Genomic DNA, 14,606 nt, shown 5'->3' with positions numbered 1-14,606 from the left:
GGGCACGCAAAATTTATTTTCGATAAATTTTGTTAATTTGTTAATCAAAACACCATATTTTCAGTATTTCATAAGGGTCTCAGGTTTTAGTAGTAAGGTGATTTACTTTTACATGCCCTTACTTTTCTGCTGCGGGCACGCAAAATTTATATTCAACCAATTTGGAATATACCGTAGATATACATTCATGTATATTAACGGAATATTTGTTTTCAACATACTAGGTATATTCACCTGCACATATACCCAATATGTACGTACCTAGGATATACTTTTGATGAACTTTGATGAATATACATGCATGTATATTCCACGAACACGTTAGGAATGTTCACCTATGTATATTCCCAGGATATTCCCGCAATGTTCTGTATATTTTTTGAACATTCTGGGATATTCATAGAATATCAAATGCTATCTGGGTAGAGAATTTCATAGTTTGAAAAACAATTAAAATTCAAGATAATACCTGCATTCAATTTCAGAGTGTTTTCGTTTGAATTAACACACAAGCTGAAAGATGGGGAAGTTGCGCATGGAAATATAAAAGATCTGATTTTATGATCTTGTACTTTCACACTTGAGGTCACTCTAAATATTTATAAGCAATATATTAAATCACACGAGGACATTTCATATGAGGTAATTTATTTCTATTAAGTCGATATTTAAACAACAAAAATGTTTTAATTAGTGACTACCTAAATAAATCAAGGAAATCTATTGACATTTAAATTGTTAATTGAATTCTTTTTTACCTTAAAGCCAATTAGCATTCCCAATGCCGACATAAATTTTTCTACATAATTTATGATTTTAAATAACCGACTGGAAAAATGTCATCTATAGCGCTCTGGATCATGCATCGGGTAACGGAAAATAACGGATTCTCTAATAATTCCATTTTGTAGTTAAGCTTCAGTTAAAATAGCATGACCTGTTTTAGAAGCCTAGCAACATTTTGACTAAGTCTTTTTATTTTGATGTATGAAAGGGTCTTTCATTGGAAGCGCCCCATTTTTAAATTAGCACTTGTCATGCCAATTTTTTATTTGTGAAATTGATATTAATATTTGTAAATGTCTACCATTTAATCATGAAAAGGCTCACGCTTCCAGAACGGTTACAAATAATCCACATTTATTATCAAAAATCGCGCACTGTTACCTAAACTTTACGTGCATTAACCCATTTTTGGTCGTTCCAACCGTCCTGACAAAAGAACCATCGAACGTTTAGTGATGAAGTTGGAAACAAAATTTACTCACATGATGTCATTATGTCAGTAAGACAAAGATCTGCCAGAAGTAAAACACATATTGCTGCTGTACGTAAGTACAATTGTTTGTGTAACTTTGAAACCCTATTATTGGAAAACCTCTGGACAAAAAGCACCAAAGAAGTAACTAATGTAAAGGGAATTGAACGCCCTTTAAAACGATGTGCCACTTGACACCCCTTCCCATTTAAGATTCTCAGGGCGACATCTACCCCTCCGAAGGGGTTGACACAAAGAGGCTAATAATAGTCATTTAAAGTGTCCTTTACAAATAAAATTGACGGGTCTTTCCGATTTTTTATATTTTTAACTACAAGAAAGATATTAAGGGTGGGAAGTTTTCAAATTGACACTCGGTATCCTACACCCACCTAAGATCATAAATTCCCCTCAAACATCGGCTGTCTCACGGATGATGGTCTTTTAAACTTATACAATAGGTATAGGTATATAGGTATCTCCAATGCATTATTCTGAAAAATCGCCAAGATTCTGTAATCCCACTTGAACTAAATATTTAAAGTATTGTAACGGAAATGGCCTGGGGTACTCACGATTGGAATGGGGGGATCGAAATTCATGGTATTTCAGTAAATGGAAGCCCCATTTGCGCCCCATTTCGCACCTGGTCTGGAGATTTTGAGAACTTTCTGGGTTACCTGGAGAAAACTATATAAGCGGCGACGAGAACCAGAGGGGAGTCTTCACATCGAGGACCATGGGCTAACTTTAAGTTAGTTATAGGAAGCAAGAGAGGCTGTTAGGTTTAGGTTTAGATTAGGTAGTTAGGTTAATTTAGATTAAGTCATATGATGATATATCTTAAGATACACAGAGTGTTAGACACTCTAATGATGTTAGCACTAAGGATCCGTAGGATAAGTAGCAGTAAGAAGTTTGTAAACTTAGCTGAAATAAATATGTTCCAACACAGAGGGGAGTCAGTAAAGTGACAGCAGCGACCGAGTCCAGAAGAGGTTAAACCACGCGAGTCGGAACACAAAGTCGGAAGACCGAGTTTTCCGTTTGTTATTGTTATTGTTTGTGAAGTTGACGTTAATTTAGAAGTTAGTTTGTTCCTGTTCCGTATTTAAAGTGATACCGAGTTGAATAAAAGTTGGAAGCTGAAGAAAAAGTTTGATACTCGGCCATCCACGGTACAGTATTTTTGGCAAACCGGTATCATCTTTGATATTGCGAATGAGACACTTCGCATGTGATAGCTATTTTTGATTTGTAGTTTTTGTCTCAATAAATTTATTTTCATCATTTCCTAGACCCATTTATAACGGTTATAGAGCGGAAACGTATTTGACATGTTTTGGGTACAAACCAGTTCTAATTTAATGTTCATTCCTGAAGACCCAGCATTCAGAAAATTGGACAAATTGGTGGAAGCATATCCAGGTGCTATTAATTGTTTTTGTAAGAATAATGCATGGCTCAATTTTGACCCACAATTAGGCAACAAAATTATTTTCTAGGCATACAAATCTTCTCTTGTTGATCGAAAAGCATTTTATTGAATCTTCTGCATGTTGTTGCTGCAATGAAGAAAAAACTTTTTGCCAAACTTAACTTGAATAGCAATTCTATTTTATTATTTTCGAGTTAATTGTAAAAACGACTGAACTGAACGTTTTGTTTATCGCCACACTGACTTTCATATCATAATTTCAAGTTATTGATATGTTTTCTCATTACGTTTCACGGCTATTTACAATAAATATGATAAATTCCTATTTTTACAGGCACTCGGTTTATCTACGTTAGCATGTAAGTATAGAAAGAAGATAGAACATTTGAAAGAAATGTTGATTGCCTTTCAAGCTATTCAGTAATATACGTGCATAGTTAGTCGTAAAATCCAGTAACTAGCCAACAAAGCCACCATCTGGACGTTTCCTTCCACTACTATACAGGGTGATTCACGGTCGATGGCGTATTAGACGTTTAAGGAGAAGTCGATGCCCGATCCATCTGCAAATTTTACAACGAAGTCATCGGATATGCTCTATCGGCCTAAAATATTTTCAACAATGCGACGTTGCCGCTTATACCAAAAAGTACATACAACTTTGTTATTTTAAATGAGACACCCTGTATATTATTTCTCGCTTAGATTTTCGATTTAGACGTGACTATTTTTGCATAACGTTCTAAAACAAGTTCCGAAAAATTAAAAAAAAATTCATTATTTTTAACCAAAACATAGCACCAAGGAATCTTGTATAACAACGCGATTTCGATCTCTGGAAATTTAAAATTTTGGTACTGGGTTACGAAAACACCCTTAAGAATGTTTGATCCCGGCGTACAGCAATTTGTTCCAAATTATGCAGGATGTCTTGAAAATACTGACCTTCCGGCTAGAGATGCTCCAATTGCATTTTTTCAAATACAACACCCTGTATAATAGTTCAAATACGGGAAGACCGTTAAATTCCCGATGAAACGATATATCATGTTTCCATATTGCAAAATCTTCAACTATTATGATATTTCATGGCTATTTTGATAAATGCGTCGACATAATTGAATTTTTGCAAAAATGTCCATTTATTTCGGAAATTTGACGCTTTTGGTATAGAAACATGATATATCGTTTCACATGGGATTTAACGGTCTTCCCGTATTTAAACTAATATACAGTGTGTTCTATTTGAAAAAATGCAATTGGGCAGTTTTTATCTCTAGCTGAAAGGTCAGTATTTTCAAGACATCCTCATATATAATTTGGAGTAAATTGATGTACGCCGGGCTCAAGCCTAGGGTTTTCCTAACTCAGTACCAAAATTTTAAATTTCCAGGTATCGAAATCGCGTTGTAATACAAGATTCCTTGGCGCTTCGTTTTGAATACTTTAGATAGTTATAAGAATTGTTTTGAAACATCCAATCTAACCATGCAATAATATACAGGGTGTCCCATTTAAAATGTCAAAGTTGTATGTACTTTTCGGTAGAAGCGGTACCCTCGCATTGCTAAAAATATTTTAGGTCGATAGAGCATATCCGATGACTTCGTTGTACAAAATTGCAACCAGATCGGGAGTCGCGTTCTCCTTAAACGTCTAATACGCCATCGACCCTGCATCATCCTATATATTACACTTACAGAACGGTTACTAAAGATTTTGGGAAAATAATTAAATACTGAAAATCCTATCATAAAGAATGTCTCATTTGAAATAGTAAAAGTGTCCATAGTTGTATGTTTAATACAAAAGTCAACGCTACATTTCTAAATTGCTAAGGTACCATCAACCATAACGCACCCTGTACACATTCTTTAATTCACAACACCTTACAATAAATAATTTATAGAGAAAATATGCCTACCCTATGGACAACTTGGTAGTTTTTTGGAATACAGTGTATTGAGTACAGTATATCAGAAACAAATAAAAAGGCAGGGCCGGTTTGGTTATTATTGTGTTTTTCATTATGGTATTGTTCTGTTGATTTTTAAATTATCTATCGCTTACCTATGTATGTCTGCCACCCGTTCTTCTAATAGATAAGTAATGGTCAGACAAGTCCAATATTTCAATATCTTGAAACTTACGTATGGCACCACTTAACTTTGAAACTGGTGAGTTTTCCAGGCTTGCAAGTCGCCGTGGAAAGGAATTTCTTCGTGACGTTTCACAAGCACGAGTGGTTTGCATCCTCAGAGGTGATTCGCGCGAAAACTTAGATCGGTCCAAAATGTGTGAAACACTTACCTTAGTTTCATGAGATAGCCACCGAAGCGTACTTAGATTTACTTGCAACCTTCCCATGGAGAATATTCAAACAAAAAAACGTTTTAAAATATGAAATAGTTATTAGGGAGTTTTTAGGCCCCTTTATTTACGTACGAGTGGCGGTAACGTTAATAAACATCACGTTAAAAAGCAGAACGACGGTGTTGAGATATTTGACTTATTTCTAATATTATTAATAAAATCAGCGGCTATAATAGAATAAGAAATGTATTGTAAATTTAAATAAGACCTTTTCATTGATTAAGTTACGCTATTATTGCGTAATTACGGATTGTATGTGAAAATTGTTACGAAAATAGAGAGAGAATAGAAGTAAATAAGAGAAGTGTTGGGACATAACCCATATCAACACTTAGAATCATGGTCAACTATTCAAGAGAACATGTTAAGCCTTTTTCCATACCATTTCTGGTATTCGGAGACATTGAACAAGCCGCGAAATATGTTGCTTCTGAATCCTAAAATTGATGAGGCAATCTCTGGGCTCAATATTTTCAAAATTAAAAATAGCTCTTCGGTTTGCAATAACAGGTGGGTCAAAGATGTCGTGTAAAATTAAGCCTCTTATTAAATCGTGATCCACATCTCCCTGGTCATTCCGGCGCAGAAAGGCAGCTTCAATGTTTTCTTCCATATTAGCTACTTTTTGTTTAATAACAATACAAACTTAAACTAGCTTTGAAACTTCCAAACAAAACGGGATAAGAAAACAATAAAGTGAGGATTATTAAGAGTGCGACAAACGCGTTATCAAAAACTACAAAACGCACTTAACGTTATTTGCCTGAACATCTTACTTTTTTAACACTGCGCATGATCAGAATAACGTTTGGCGTCTAAGGCTAAGGCAATTTTAAGGGGCCTAAAAACTCTCTATTACATTTTGATTACGTGGGGCTAATATGAAGACGCTATAAATGTTCCTATTTTCAAGAAAACTGAAGAGCTAAACGTTTTGATCAAGATAAAATATACCTTCAACAACACAACTTCTATACGTTAATACTCTGACAATTTTGTAGTCTTTCAAACAGGTGACGTCGCTGCAGAATAAATGTTATGCTGCACATGAACTTATGTCAGCTCACCGTGTATTAACTTTATGCATGGTATATTACCGGCAATGTACGAAATCTATGCCGATTAAAAACGGAAGTTTCAAATTAATCAATAAAAGTCTACTTAGAGCACCAAACAGTAAACGTTCCTTCCTAAACAACAAAGTTCCGTTGCAAAATTAACCTGCAGTTTCGTAGCAACAAGTTTATGCACATTGTCTAGTCAACGTGAAGATTAAACATACCTAACACTCAGATTGACTAGCGCGTACGGCATTTGGGAGATCGCATAAAATACCGTAGTCAATGTGCAGATTGCCCAAAGTAGTGGCGATTCTGCAAAATGCCTGGCGGGTTTGCAGAATGCCTAGGCATTTTGCACATTACCAGATTTTGAACATTGCCTTTAATAGATACTTTTATATATATTTATATATTATTTTATTTTTATGTATATTGATATAAAACATTTCAAGGAGCAATAAAATTATGCGCTAAAGGCTTAGTAACTTTCATTGGCCAGTGATAACTTTAATAAGCTTCTAAGGTACTATAACAATTCTATTTAAGGTTGTCAATCAAATGACCAGAATAAATGAAACAAACATTCAACACACATTTGGTTTATTTATTATACAAAAGGTTGAGACCAATATTTAATTTTAGTTTCTCTATGCTTCACGTGAAGCGCATTGGGATTGCGCAGTTGAGAGTCGTGTTCAAAAATGTTAGACATAGTTCTCTCTTTAGGTCTCAATTTCACTTCTTTTGGCTTTATCATCTGCGCATGAGATGGTGTCGTGGATGAGGTTAATAGGGATTTTGAACTGAGCCCTGTGCATTCCAGAAAATGTTCATAAGTAGGTTGAGTTGAAAACCTTTTTCTTTCGCCACTCGCAAACTTGTCGAGCGAGTTTTTACTTCGCCCCAGTTCTAGCTTTTTCAACAAGTCCAGTGAACTTTGGTTTGAATTTGGTAGCTTGTTGTCTGTGGCTCGGATGTAATCTACCATTGTTACCTGGAGTTTACCGTTTAATTTCTGAGGTTGCTTTTTCTGTATATCAATAATTGTTACTGAATCTTGTTTTATCTTGGCTTGGTCCTCCCGTCTCAGTTCTTCTTCGACATCATACTCCTCAATTTCGCAGTCATCCAGCTTAAATTCTTCAAAATTTTGACTGAGTTCAAAATTTTTAAAACACGGATGTTCGGATGTTTCATCAGGAGACTTTTGTAAATGTTTATCCAAGTTTTGAAGATTATCAAAACTGGAAAACATTTTTAGAGGTTCAGGCTTCAAGCGCTCATGCTTCTTTTTAATCTCGTCTATCAGCTGGTTATTGTTGAAACCATTGATAAGGCTTGACACAGATGACCCAATTAATATTGACTTTCTTGGTTCACGGCCTGTTTTATTTTGTAAAATTTGGGTGTTATTTCTTATGTAGTTGTCTTGTGATATGTTTTCCTCTTCAGTATCTTCGGGATCATCCGGAATAATAATTTCAGATACTTGTGGAAGTTTCGGAATTTGAATATCATTTTTCTTCTTTGGAGAACGCTTTAGAGTTGATTCTGTTTTTACCGGAGCTTGCTTAGCAAGCTGAATATTAAATTTTTCTACACATTTTTTAACCAGCAGATTGGGAATATCGTCCTCGGCTTTTCTGATTATATCTCTCTCTGTTGCTGAAGATGTATTCATTTTATTTTTAATTTCTTGCGAGGTAGGACTATGAATCTCAGCTACAACGCTTATTTTTTTAACACATACCTTATTTTGCGGTAAGTTAAGTTCCGAAATTGAGCAATAGTCTGGTTCCAAATCCCCTGAGCTATTAGATTCACTTCGACGTTGTTTGTGAATAGTTTGAATTTTGCCCTTAGATACCAAATTAGGTGGTTTTGGTGGCAATGCAGGCGGAGCTCTTAGTATTTTAGTTTTTCTATTATTTTTACTACTTGCCGATGCCGACTCTTGATCTGGTGTATGTTCCATCTCAATATAATCATGATTCTCTTTTGTGTCTGGTTGTTGAACTTGGATAATCGTAGGTTTCGAACAATCGGATGAATACTCACTACTTTTGCTGAGAATTTGTTCATAATCATTACTATAGATACTTTGCGGTGTTTCATAGAAATTTGGAGTCTTCTGTATTGGTGTCTCGTAATAATCATGGCTATTGTTTTTACTGACTGGGAAACTTGTATCTTCTTTGTCGCTAAATTTAACTCGCTTATTGCTCTTGTTACTTTTTCTTTCAATATTTGGTGTTTTGGGAGGTGAATTTATATCGTTAATATTTTGAAGGAGAATCTGATTCATACATTCAAGAACGGGATTATTTCTATATACATCTCTATGATCTTCATCTTCTTGGTCACTTGCACTAGCATACCAGTTATCATTGGTATCACCGCCACTTTCAAATAATGGCATAGTCTCTGTTAATTTGTTGTCTAAATCATTGTTCTCAACTTTATTGCTGACATTCTGCTGATCAGTAGTATTTGTAATTTCTCCGTTATCCTCAAACTTTGTAACTACTGTATTGATAACAGTCTTGTCGCATTCCGAAGAAGAAACATTTGCACTAGAATCTGAGTTCCTACTGCTCAAACTGCCGGTTTTATTAAGCATGTTATCAATGTTTTCTGAAACTTCGCTGATTTTATCACTAACACTTTCGGTTGGCAAAGAGTCCAGATTATCATAGTCTGCGCTAGTGTTATCATCATTTGAATTCGGACTTTCATTATGAAGTTTTAAAATCTGAAAATATGAGCCAGCACATTTTTTGTGAGATACTTTCCGACATCCTTGAGAGCCATACCAGTGTTTGTTTCCAGTAGGTTCATAGACTTCATCGCGTGATTTAGGATAATCTCTCTCCGATGAAGCAGCGTAGTTTTCAGTACTGCTGTCTAGAGATTCTAAGTTGGACGACTGATAATCTGGTTCAGTTGCAACATATTCCGAACCACTATCGAAGCTTTCTAAATTTATAACAGGTAACGTATAATATTTATTACAGTTTCTGCAATATTGATTGTCTAGGAGTTTTTTTATATCGTTGCCTTGTTTACTTATTATATAGTCTTTTTCACTAAGTTGGTGGCTGATGAGTTTCTGCTCCTGCTTCAATCGGGCTTCAAAGATCAGTAAAGCCTTTAACACTTTCGCGAGTTGGTTGTCTCGCAGGGTTTTTTCGTTTAAGTAAAGTTGGTCCTTTTCTTGAAGCTTTCGGGTGTACTCGGACACAAGTTGGCGGCAGCGTTTTGACTGCAATTTTAGTTTTTTTTGGACGTTTTCCAGTTCTTCTCGGATCGCCATCATATCACGCTCAGTACAGGAAATCTGAAACACGAGAAAAACTTACATTAGTTTTTAATAGTATAATAATTTATTGTATTTATTGGTATTATAAAGTCTCGATTTTATTAGGAATTAGGAAAATAAATGGTTAGATGCAGAGAAACTCATAAATAGTGCAAGAAATCGCAAAATTTGCTCAAACTTATATTTAAGTAATGCGTAATTCTCTGGACTACTATCAGCCAACCGAACAGGCATGGTGTAGGAGAGGATCAGCACTACGGAACACCTACAACGATGAGAGTACTTATAGAGAAAGTTGTCAAATACATCCCCTTATGTCTGGCATTCATTGACTTCAGGAAGGCCTTCGATACAGTGGAAATATGAGCTCTAAAAAACGCTAAAATTGACCACAGATATTCAAACTTTCTAACCAACATATACCGAAATGCCATACTACAAATCCAACTGCATTAATAATCCGGCGACGTGAAAATTGAAAAAATCAGACAAGGTGACCCTGTGTCACCCAAGCTCTACACCCTAGTACTAGAAGACGCGCTCAAAACAATTGATCTCTTAAGCAGGAGCGTTAACATCAATGGAGAAAAACTCAGCTATTTAATGTTCGCGGATGACGTAATACTAATAGCCGGTAGCAGAGAAGAACTACGCACACTCACCGAATACACCTACAGAGCCACTAAACGCATAGGCCTAGAAATCCACTTGCACAAAATAAACTACATGGCATCAGATAGGGACGACGAACGATTAATCACCATAGGTGAAAACGATATAAGGAAAGTGACTACATACAATTACGTAGGTCAACCACTATCTACAGGCAAGGCCAATCAAGAACTGGAAATTCACAATAGTACACGACAAACCTGGGCAGCATGAGCTAAAATCAACGACATATTGGCAATGGACATCCCCTCCATCTGAAAATTGAATTATTTAACCAGTGTATGCTGCCAGTGACCACTTACGGATCACCAATTTGAACTTTTACGATAGCAATAGTTGATAATCTCAAAGTCACTGAGATGGCTATCGAGATAAGAATACTGGGTATATTACCGAAGGACCGGAAGACAAATGAGTGGATCAGAGAAAGAACAAGGTGCAAGGCGGCGCCACCCAGAAGTGGAATTGAGCTGAACACGTCGCAAGAAACCAAGACAAGTGGAGCGGTAGAATAATAAGATGGATGCCATGGAGTAACAGAAGAAGTGTAGGAAGACCACAATCTGAAAAGAGTGGCTGGGCTAAAGTAAGTAAAGGTACCAGATGGCTCAAGACCGAGATGGATGGCAGAAAAAGTAGGAAGGGTAGAAAACAGCTAATATAAAAAAATCAAATAAAGGTAAACATGTTCGTATATGTGCCAACAAGATGTGCAGACTTGACTTGGCACTTGCACTTAGAAATTGTTGGAAAGCTGTTGAAATTTGATTTTGATCCCCAAAATAATTGTCGGAAAAATACTTTTAGCACTATCTTAGTTACTTATAGCTAAAAACTAACATATTTATTAAAAAATATAATGCATTCAATTAGTAATACATATATCAACAGCAATATAATTGAGGTCAATAATTTTCAAATTCACAAGTCAAATTAGGCCGACTTATGGACACAAATAATTCCATGTGCAGAACTGTAATAATGGAAACTTAAGCTTGAGTGCCATTGTTGTCTTATTCACCTGCTAATAAGTATATTACACAAGCAGTTAGCAGCTCGTCACTGCTGTCAGCTGTCACAAATGTGACAGAGTCCCGTTATTAAATACAAATTTTATCCGTTTTAAGATGTGCCTATTTAGAATTATTTATTTTGCTGTTCGTAAATGTGTTTACTTTTTAATAGACAAACTATTTTATGACGATATTATTTTATGCTAGACTTATATTGGTTAGAGGCCAATACAGAGTGATTCAAAATTGGCGTCATTTTTTTTAAGGGGCGATGGAGGCTCCCTTGGGGAGTACGAGAAACATATTGAAATTTTTTTGTTGAAGATCAAATTTCAACTTTGTTATTAAGCATTATTTTGAAATTGTTCCATGTTTAATTGGAAGCATACTGGAATACTTTAGCATTCCAAAAGAAAAATTACGATCCTTGCTAAAGGAAAGCAAAAGCAAAAAAATTGTAGAAGAGAACTTTTTTAATATAAAAAATTTTCGTAATTTTAAAATTACGAAAATACACTACTAGACTATTGACTAAAGAACAATATTTCAAAAAATTAGGGAATTTTTTAAGCTTTTATACGCAGCATAGGTAAAACTGTATACTGTATCTCTAACGTTTCGCAACTTCAAGTGATTTGAATCCTCAGAGGTGGTTGAAAGCAAAAAATCATGAAGACATTATTTTCCACCATCGCCTAAAAGCCGTATCATGCATCAGAAGCAATGGCCGTGAATGCTAAACTCGTTTAATATCTAAATAGACAAAACTGAATCATTTTACTTAAGCTATTGCAGTCAACAAAACATTCCGTTGACATTTACCAGAAAAATTGCTTGCCTCCATAGAATTGCTATAAATTCAACTAAGGTCTTAAAATGTGAAAAAGCTCCTCTCCTAAATTCTCATTAATTCATCAACTTAAAAAATTAACCTACGATATAAGATCTGGAGCTTTTCTCATTTTGTTTGTTTATTTATTTTTCTGTTTATTACTCAGAGTATGTAGTATTTACTAAGGTTTCAAACAGTCAGGGCTGCTTCAATTAACATAATGGGGTCTCATTTGCATTTTTTTTCGTGTTCTCTGTGTTTCCGTTTAGCAGACGATTAAGATTTAGCGATTAAATAATACAGACTAGATTCGTACATATGATAATTTCTTGCTTGCAACATTTTACAAATCAAAGAGTACTAAAGTGTAAGGCAAAAAAATAAATATAAATCAAACATGAGAATTTACCAAAAATAACCATAGGTAAGTAAGTAGGCAGAAATAAAGCATAATAAGCTAAGTGGAGAAACCTGAGACTACAAGATTTTTACATATTATATTGAAGCTTTGAAAAATCAGAAACTATTAAAATGTGAAGCAAACAACCTAACAATTACATGTAAATGAAAGAAAAATCCGACAAATACAGATTACAGTCAGATATAGACAATTACAGATACAGTCATGCAATTAACAACTTTTGAGCTCTTGTTGTAAAAGCATCGTATTTTTGCGCCAGAAATCTGCTTTTCGGTTTTGAACCAACCATGTCAAATGTATGAGGTAATAAAAATAATAAAAATCAAGCATACACTTTTGTAGAACTTGTCCCTTTGCTTTTTCTATGAGCAGGTTACTGAAAAATATGTTTCAAACTATAGACCTCAACTAAAATATGCTTTCTCAAAGCTCGTGCTTTTAAAAAATGGTTGCCTTTAGAAGGCACTTATTTTCACACATTTTAAGAAAACAATTAAAACATGCGGTTAAAAAAAACATACATAACAGTTAAACATACCTAAATAAATGAAACCCCCTTTTAGTCAATGAAAAACAAAATGAAACCATTTTCACATTTGAATCGCATCACTTATCGTTGAAATACATATATTCTAGGCATATTGTGAGTAGCTGACTTATTTTGAAATGCTTGCATTTATTATGGTGAACGTATAAGCCGTAACTTCCTGCAAAAACAATAATCCTGACCTCCTAATCCTAACCTTTATTTCAAAATAAGTCTGTACACATCTTCCTATGCTCAATCAATTGAACATTGAACTCGTCATGTATGGACATGATCTCACCGTAACACACGAAATGTTGAAATCACGTTCAGCTCGAAAAAGACTATTAATTAACAAGTGTTGCGTGATGCCAACTAATTGTTTGTTTCAAATTGGTTTCCAATTTTTAATAGCATTTAGGACCATTTTACATTAAATGATATAGCAGCTGGGATATAGAAAACCATATTTTTTACATTTTTTTCATCACCCCCCACTGCAGTAACATGGTCAATAGCGAGGCAATGTACTGTGTATTAATATGTATTAATTGCAAAAAAATCTAAAAATGTAGTAGGTAATAGCAAACAACTAGTAACATGAGCAAAGTGAGAACATTCCGCTACAGATCGTTTGAGAAATGTTTAAGTATGTAGGTCAATTACTTGATAAATGTTTCCACGCTTAAACACTTAAGGAATTTAAATCTAAATACTGATTTTACTGTATTCTGGCCATCAATATTGCATTCACAAATCCGAACCAAATCATTCAAAACAACATTTTTTATACCGGATAAACGTCGTTTTTGAGGTGGAAAATTTTTAGGTAAGTAATGGTAGGTAAGTGAATATATTTATCAAAAGAAATCTCACTGAAGCGCTTAAAACTTTCGATACTTTGGTTCTACCTACATTTTAAATTGAGGTCGGCGTTTATCTTGATGGAAAGTAGTCTGTCTTCATATTATTATTTACAGGCTAAACTCTCGTAAAATTCCTTAGTGAAGGCACGACTCATTAAACAATTTTCGCTTATCTACTTAACTGTTAATTCCAACAATAAACTTTTATATGTTTTAAAGCGGCTTCTTTTGTTGAACTTAAAATATGAACGGGTAATTTTTAAATTATTGTCTGAAAAATTAAGAGAAACACCGTTTACATGGTCTCATTCTAAATAAAATACATTTATTTAGAAGCTAAACTACCCGTACCAACCCTCTAACCACCAACTCTACATTAGTTACTACTTTGTTGCTTTTTGTTCAGAGGTTTTCGAATGATCGCGTTTCAAAGTTGTATAGACAATTAAACATACGTGCATTCAGATATTGGTTTTCAGGTTAGTGTTTACACAAAAACAATTGTATTGGGTCTCCTTGTAATACAAATGCTTAGAAGAGTAGGTAACACTGTTAAAATCGATAAATAACAGAAAGAAAACCTAGTTTAAACATTGATTTCTTATTTTTGATTTTGATCTTATTTCGTATTTATTGATTATTTTACATCGACAAAAAAAATAACTTCTTATTTGCGGAAGCAAAATTTCTAAAATAAAACAGATGGAATCTATTTACGCACTATATTATCAGTTTTTTTACAAACTTCTTTTTGGGTATTTCGCCTCAAAAATTTTTGTCTTTAAAAAAGACAGAATTTCCTCACGTCTTTTATTACAGATTAATAA

At 34.5% G+C, this 14,606-nt stretch overlaps 1 protein-coding gene across 3 annotated transcripts in view; it reads right to left on the bottom strand.

Annotated features, from left to right (window-relative positions):
* Positions 1-6,713: 6,713 nt before the first annotated feature.
* The window catches only part of LOC125502344, an 18,300-nt gene continuing 10,407 nt past the window's right edge, over positions 6,714-14,606 (bottom strand). Inside the window, exons 1-2 of one of the 3 annotated variants that reach the window (XM_048661330.1) lie at positions 12,926-13,079; positions 6,714-9,467 (exon numbers count right to left, since the gene is read on the bottom strand). In XM_048661330.1, coding sequence (XP_048517287.1) covers positions 6,738-9,446 — 2,709 coding nt within the window. In that variant the 5' untranslated portion in view covers positions 9,447-9,467; positions 12,926-13,079 and the 3' untranslated portion in view covers positions 6,714-6,737. Of the gene's footprint in view, positions 9,468-10,111; positions 10,287-12,925; positions 13,080-14,606 lie in introns of those variants that run through there. The other 2 variants (XM_048661331.1, XM_048661329.1) reach the window with 2 other exon arrangements.

This window comes from Dendroctonus ponderosae, unplaced genomic scaffold (assembly GCF_020466585.1).
Source record: "Dendroctonus ponderosae isolate FM_Combo_2020 unplaced genomic scaffold, Dpon_F_20191213v2 Dpon_F_20191213_1, whole genome shotgun sequence".
NCBI lineage: Eukaryota > Metazoa > Arthropoda > Insecta > Coleoptera > Curculionidae > Dendroctonus > Dendroctonus ponderosae.
Note: the sequence above shows the minus strand (reverse complement) of the source record. Positions and strands in the feature narration are given on the sequence as shown.